The sequence below is a fragment of the Chelonoidis abingdonii genome, chromosome 19 (assembly GCF_003597395.2).
Source record: "Chelonoidis abingdonii isolate Lonesome George chromosome 19, CheloAbing_2.0, whole genome shotgun sequence".
Classification (NCBI taxonomy): domain Eukaryota; kingdom Metazoa; phylum Chordata; order Testudines; family Testudinidae; genus Chelonoidis; species Chelonoidis abingdonii.
Window position 1 is genome coordinate 963,794 of NC_133787.1, and position 7,647 is coordinate 971,440.

At 47.5% G+C, this 7,647-nt stretch overlaps 1 protein-coding gene across 7 annotated transcripts in view; it reads left to right on the top strand.

Moving 5' to 3' along the window:
* Positions 1-4,157: 4,157 nt before the first annotated feature.
* WDR59 (WD repeat domain 59) overlaps positions 4,158-7,647 on the top strand; it is an 86,207-nt gene continuing 82,717 nt past the window's right edge. For 5 of the 7 annotated variants that reach the window (XR_012657277.1, XM_075073718.1, XM_075073720.1 and 2 more), the window contains exon 1: positions 4,158-4,250. Coding sequence is in view for 4 of the 7 variants with exons in the window: in XM_075073718.1 (XP_074929819.1) it covers positions 4,197-4,250 (54 nt within the window). In the remaining 3 variants the exon portion in view is untranslated. The remainder of the gene's footprint in view (positions 4,251-7,647) is intronic. The other 2 variants (XM_075073719.1, XM_075073725.1) reach the window with 2 other exon arrangements.

The window sequence follows — 7,647 nt, forward strand, 5'->3', positions numbered from 1 at the left end:
CCGGCATGTTCCCCCCGCCAGGTCCCGAGAGGCCCCCAGCCGCTCATCCACGGCCGGGGGGTAGGGGAGTGAGGGAGGGTCCGCCCAGCGGGCTGCGGGCCGGGGGGGAACAGCAGGAAGGAAGGGACGCCCGCCCGCCCGGCTGCAGGGCCGGGACTCGGCTAGCAGCCCGCAGAGACGATCTGCGCCCGCTCCTTCACGCCGAGCCCGCGGCGAGGCTGGCTCAGCCTCCGGCCGGCTCAGGCCCGCAGGGGACCTTGTCCATGGAGCGAAGCCTTCAGCCTCGCAGCCCGCTCGCCTCCGCCCCGGGCCGTTCTCTCCAGCAGCACCGCGCTGCTGGGGCCAGCGGAGACAATAGGGGCTGCCAGGACGCATGCGCCACGGTTGCTCCGCCCCCGCAATCTGCATTAACCCCTTCACTGCCAGACCCCGCACGGCCAGCTGGGCTCCCCCGGCGCAGGGGGGCAGGAGAGGGGGCGGGGGCGGACCGAGGAGTTAGGTGGGGATTAGAAATGCGCTCTCAGGAAGGCGAGGCCCTGCTTCCCCTGCGGCTGGGAAATGCCCCTGCTTCCAGATAGGGCTCACACTTCGAATCACCATATCACACAGGGGAGCATAGACTCATCGCTGTGTGTTGAGGATGGAAAAGCCGCAAGCCTCTGCTGCTAATTATAATGATGTGTGAAGCGCTGACAGTGTGCTAAGTGTGCTGTTATGGTGGAACAATCGTGGGACCATAGTTAAGGTTGCATCATAGATTTCAGTTTATTATTAATTTCACAGTAATGCCTAAAGCCCTTGGCAGACATAGGGATCCATTGTGCTAGGCACTGTACAGACACATAATACAAGACAATTTCTGTCCCAAAATGCTTACAACATTCAAACGGGACAAAGCAAAGATTAATAGCTATATTTGAAAGTTGGGAAGCTGAAGCACAAACCAATTAATGGCTTTACTGGTGAGTGGCCTGTTTAACTGACTTCATTAGAACTGTTGGTGTGAGTACATTTATGCACATACACATGCATAACTTCACAGATTTTTGGAGCAGAGACTGTATTTTGTGTCATGCACACACAGAGTTACCTGTGTCAGGTCTTAATCAATAATAATAATGCACCCAGACCATCATCAAAATGTCCTGTCTTTGTGCACTTCCCCCTCTTGGCTGGAGAGTCAAACAGATTTTATTGTAAAGACATTTTTCTTGATAGTCAGCCAGAAAGTTTCCATTTGAATTCATTCCATTATTGCTCTTAAGTCTTATGTTCATTGAAATAATTATTCTCCCTTCCTGTCACTTACACCATTCAAGTATTTGTAGATTATTGCCATGTTCTCCCAGAGGCCAAAGTAAGCCAGACAGCACTGGCTTTCACTGCAGGGATTTAAAGGGCTCTTGGCTCCCCACCACAGCTGGCAGCCCAGAGCCCTTTAATCCCCCTGCCCACGGCTCCGGTGGCGGGGCTGGGGCCGGATTTAAAGGGTTCTGGGCTGCCACAGCTGCGGTCAGCCCAGAGCCCTTTAAACCCCCTGTCGCAGCTGAGATTTAAAGGGCTCAGAGCTCCCTACCTCTGCAGGCAGCCCAGAGCCCTTTGAATCTCAGCCACGGCTCTGGTGGCCGGGCTGGGGCCAGGATTTAAAGGGCTTGAAGCTCACCTCAGCAGCAGGAGCCCTTGGCCCTTTAAATACCTGCCCCAGCCCCACAAAGCTCAGGGTTCCCTGCAGCAACCGGAGCCCTGGGCCCTTTAATTTGCCCCTGAACTCTGGGGGCCTCCCAGCTACCTCTGCAGCTGGGAGGCCCTGGTTGATTTAAAGGCCCTGGGTCTCCCAGCCACAGCTGGTGCCCCAGGACCTTTAAATCTTGAGAGGCCACGCCCCCCCTCAGGACTCCAGCAGTACTGGTAAGTCCTGTAAATTACTTTCACCCCTGTGTCCTCCCTTTGTCCCTGATTGTGCAATTGTCAATACGATGCCATGTGACGCACAACCAGAAAAAAAACAAAATGATTTGATATGGTATGACTGAGTGAAATAGTTTTAACTTTCTCAGATTCCTTAAGTGCAACAGGGCTATATTGAAAATTTCCCAAATTAGCACTAGTAGGATCATTTTAGAATATTAACACCAAATAATTTTTACAACCTTATTTACTTTGAACTATTTATATTTATTACTTCGTTTTTGCATTTTACTTGGCTTCCACTATAAAAATAAACTACTTAATTTTATTTAAATTTATTTCCTAGTTAGTTTAACTTTCAGGTTCTCATATACTAGCATAAATCTTCAGCATTGCAGTTGCAAATGTTGGCCCTAGTCCTGCGAACATTTAAACACATGCTTAACTTTATTGTTACAGTAGAATCTCCGAGTTACGAACACCTCAGGAATTGAAGCTGTTTGTAACTCTGAACAAAATGTTATGTTTGTTCTTTTAAAAGTTTACAATTGAACATTTAAACAGCTTTGAAACTTTATTTGCAGAAGACAAATGCTGCTTTTAGCCATATTAATTTAAATCAGTGGTTCTCAAAGTTTTGTACTGGTGACCTGTTTCACACAGCAAGCCTCTGAGTGCAATCCCCTCCCCTTATAAATTAAAAACACTTTTAAATATATTTAATACCATTATAAATGCTGGAGGCAAAGTGGGGTTTGGGGTGGAGTTTGGCAGCTTGTAACCCCCCCATGTAATAACCTCGCGACCCCACTGAGGGGTCCCAGCCTCCATTTTGAGAACCCCGATTTAAATTAACCAAGCACAGAAACAGTTTCCTTCCCTTGTCACAATTTTTTTGAACTCAAGTTTAACACAGTTCTGTACGGTATTTGTTTTTTGGTATTGATGTCTGAGCTGCTGCCTGATCATGTACTTCCGGTTCCACATGAGGTGTGTGGTTGACTGCTCAGTTCATAACTCTGGTGTTTGTAACTCTTAGGTTCTACAGTATGAGTAATCCCATTAACCTCAGTGGACATACTCATGGTAGTAAAGTTAAGCACACACACATAGACATTTACAAGATCAGGGCTGTGAGCAGTTTTATTAATTTTAGTGGAACTACTAATTTAAGCAAAATGAAGCATGCGCCCAAGTGTTTGCAGGATTGGGACCATTGTAAGGTAATGTTAAAATCCAAACACAAAACTATTTTTATTTTTAATTCTATTAAAGCAATTTTGTAAATACCAGCTTTTGTAAATATTTTTTAATATTTTTTCCGTACCTAAATTGAGGGCCTAATTTACCAGCCAATATCCTCTTAACCAATGGCAATAATAACTAAAAAGGAAAATGTTTACATAAATAAAGAAAACTCCCTTGCTGCTTCTTCCATGAGCTTAGCAAGGCAGCACAGGGCCAGGGGAAGATGATTACACAGTCAGCTAGAGGGGAGTGACAACTTGGACTCTGAATGTGTCTCCCCCCAATCACGGCCGGTGCAAGGATGTTTCGTGCCCTAGGCGAAACTTCCACCTTGTGCCCTCCTCGCCAGCCCTGAGCCCCCCCTCCCCCGTGGCAGCTCCCCACCTTCTGCCCTGAGGCACCTCCTTGCCCCAGCTCACCCCTGCTCCGTCTCCACCCCGAGCACGCCATCGCTGCTTCACTTCTCCTGCCTCCCAGGATTGCAGTACCAATTGCGAGGTGGGAGAAGTGAAGCAGCCACAGCATGCTTGGGGAGGAGGTGGGGCAGGGGTGAGCTGGGGTGGGGAGTTCTCCTGCGTGCTGCCCTCCCCCACCCCCTTACTTGCTGCAGGCGGCCCGCCCCGCGCTTCTCTGCCCCAGCTCCCTCCGCCTAAATGCCGGTGGTTACTGGGGCAGCCGAAGATCCGGCCGCTGTGGTCACTGCCAAAGAAAATGGTGCCCCCCCCCACCCCCAATCCTAGCACCCTAGGCAATCGCCTAGGTCACCTAAATGGTTGCACCAGCCCTGCCCCCAATAGTCGGCGTTACTTCCTAAAGTTCCAGCTCCTGGAGTCATGGGATCCCGTGAACGCTCCGTCCCATGAGCGCCCAGGCAGCACAGGCTGGGAGGAAGGAGCCCAGCTGCCCTACCGCTTCTCCCAGCCCCGCCCTGCGGCACTGGGACTACATCTCCCAGCAGTCCTTGCGCTTCCCGCCCCGTGCGTGCGAAGTTGCGTCTCCAATCCTCCTTCCCTCCGCTGTGTGGCGCGGGGCGGCCCAAGATGGCGGCGCGCTGGAGCAGCGAGAATGTGGTGGTGGAGTTCCGGGACTCGCAGGTAACGAGCCCCCGCAGCCTGGGACAGAGCGCATGCGCCGCGCCCCTCGCCGTCCGGTCTGTGCGGGGAACTCCCTGCTTCTCTCCGGGGGCAGGGGCCCGCTCCTCTCGCCTCCCTGCCAGGGGGCCCCGCCAAGGGTGGGCTCGCCCAGCGTGTGTCCGCCCTCGCCGCGCTGTGCAGCCTCGCACCGGGTGGGCCGGGCTGCTGTTCCTGCAGGCTCCTTCGCCCAGCGCTGAGCTGCGCACCTCACACGGGTGTGGCTGGAACGTGGCCGCCCTGTCCCTGGGAGGCCGCTCTCCTGGCGACCAGATAACACCACCCCCAACCAGGGCCGGGGGTGTCTCCCTCCACTGAAGTGCTGTCTGCGCTGACGCTTTTTGTCATTAAAACTTATGTTGTTCAGGGGTTAAAACGTTTTTGTTGTTCAGGGGTGTGATTTTTCACACCCCTGAACAACAAAAGTTTTAACGACAAAAGTGCCAGTGTAGACAAAACCAGAGCTACCCCTTTCTGCAAAGGTGGAGTAATTAAGTGGGCAGGAGAACACTCTCCCGTCAGCTAGAGCATCTTCACCAGACATGCTACAATGGCACAGCTCCATCAGTGCCCTTGTAGCGCTTCTAGTGTAGGCTAGGGCCTGGTCTACACTGGGCGGAGGGGATCGATCTAAGATACATCGACTTCAGCTATGCTAGTCTCATAGCTGAAGTTGCATATCTTAGATCGAATTAAAATTACTTACTTTGCGTCCTCGCAGCGCTGGATCGATGGCCACGGCTCCCCCGTCAACTTTGCTTCTGCCTCTCGCACTGCTGGAGTTCAGCAGTCAAGGGGAGAGTGATTGGGGATTGATTCATTGTGTCTACACTGCACGCAATAAATCAATCCCCAATAGATCGATCGCTACCCGCTGATCTGGCTGGTGGTGTAGACGTATCCTAACGCATAGAAATAATAGAAATGCGAGAGTGGAAGGGACCACACTAGGTCATCAAGTCCAGCCCCCTGCACTGAGGCAGGACCAAATAAATCAGCACCATAACTGACAGTTTTGTCCAATCTGTTCTTAAAAATGTCCAATGACAGAGATTCCACAGCCTCTCTAGTTAATTTCGTCCAGCGTTTAACTACCCTGACCGTTAAGAGCTTTTTCCTAATGTTTAACTAAATCTCCCTGGCTGCAATTCAAGCCCATTACTACTTATTCCATCCTCAGTTGCTAAAGAGAACAATTACTCACCTTCCTCTTTATATCAACCTTTTATATAGTTGAAGGCTGTCGTCATGTCCCTGCTCAGTCATCTCTATTCCAAACTAACAAACCCAGTATTTTCAATCTTTCTTCATTAAGTCATGTTTCTAGACCTTTAAATGTTTTTCTAGCTCTCCTCTGGGCGTTCTCTGATGTGTCCTCATCTTTCTCGAAGTGTGGTGTCCACAACTGAACACAATACTCCAGTTGAGCCCTTATCAGGGCTGCCTAGAATGAAGTAATTGCTACTTGTGTCTTGCTTACAACACTTCTGCTAATACATCCCAGAACAATCACTTTGTTTGTAGCAGTGTTACATTGTTGACTCTCATTCAGTTTGTGATCCAGCTCCTTTTCTGCAATATTGCTTCCTAGAGAGACAAGATGGGTGAGGTAATTTTTTTTTAGTGGACCAACTTCTGTTGGTGAGAGAGGCAAACTTTCAAACTACACAGGGCTTTTCAAGAGCGCTCTCTCACCAACAAAATTTGGTCCAGTGAAAGCTATTACCTCATCTAGCTTGTCTCTCCAATATCTTCGGACCGACATGGCTACAACAGAGCATACTCCTTCCTAGGCAGTCATTTCCCATTTTGTATTTGTGCAATTGATTATTTTTTCCTAAATGAAGTACTTTGTTGGTGTCCGTATTGAATTTAATCTTATTTATTTCAGATCATTTTTCCAGTTTGTCAAGATCATTTTAAATTCCAATCTTGCCCTCCAAAGTGCTTGCAACCCCTCCCAGCTTGGTATTGTACACAAACTTTATAAGTGTACTTTTTATTCCATTGTCCAAATTATATTTGAATATATTGAATAAAACTGGACCCAGACAGATCCCTGTGGGACCCCACTTGATATATCCTTTCAGATCGATTGTGAACCATTGATAGTGTGCACCCAACTTATAGTAGGTTCATCTAGTCTATATTTCTCTAGTTTGTATATGAGACAGTAACAAAACCCTTACTGAAGTATAAAATCATACTTCTGTCAAGAATTTTTTTTACCTGTTATTGTTAGAGTTAACAACTGAGATGCCTGTAATTAAAATATTAGAGAGAGATTTCTCTCTTTTAATGATACTTGCTATATAGTCATGTTCAGGGTTTCCTTGGAAATGACAGTCATTTCCCTCTGTTTGTGTGTGGCCTTCAAGCAGCAATAGGGAGCGATAAATATAATTAAAAAATAAAATGTAATTGCTTAGATTGGCAGGGATACTCAGTAGCAGGTGTGTTATCTGAAACTACTTTTAATTCAGTTGTAGAAATCTTTTAAAGTTGACTATCCCTTTAACTTTTTCAAAACCAGTTCTTATTAAAGTAAAGTTGAATAAAAATGTGAACAGTAATTTGGGTTCCCCAAGTACTTTTAGCTATGTTACTTTGTTTACAACATATATTTTTAAATCTGTTGGTGTCTCTTTAATCCAGGATTTGGGCAAGATCCCAGAGTTAATCCTATTTTTTTTTTTAGAAATGCCCTGGAATCATTTATGACCATAAGTGTTCAAGTCCTTGGTTTTATGTTTTCTTCCAAACTACCAGAAAAGACACATTTGTGTCTGTGACGGTGCTGTCTGTGGGAGCCAGCTGAGGTCACTCAATTAGGGTGAACTGCAAACAAAACAGGGGCAGACAAACCCCAGAAGCTGGTGGTTATTTCAATACTTAGATTTACCAAGCCAGCACAAAACAGCTTCTGTAGTACCTCACTGGTTACTTAGAAGTTCAAACACCGCAGTTCCCTTAAAGTGCCCAGCCTCAGGCCTCTGCCAAAATCCTTTTAGAAATAGTCCATAGGTTATTGTCCAGTGTCCATATTCAGGGTGACTCCAGTCAGTGACTGGGGATCTCAGCCCTTATGGCTTAAGGTTTCTCCCTCTTGAAACCCAAAGTAGATCTGAGATGAAATAGGATCTCTCCACGGTTCTTATACATTTCCAGCAGCCTCTTGACCTGAGAGAATAAGCTTAATCTTCTGTCTCCCAAACATCCTGTCAATTAGCACAGGGTAATTTATCCATTAAACAGTTCAGATACAGGTTACCACAACCTTCAAAGAGACATAGCCAATAATGCTATTTCACTTCAGTGTCTTCCTAAATGTTAATGTTCCTTTTTTGATCTTTGAATTAAA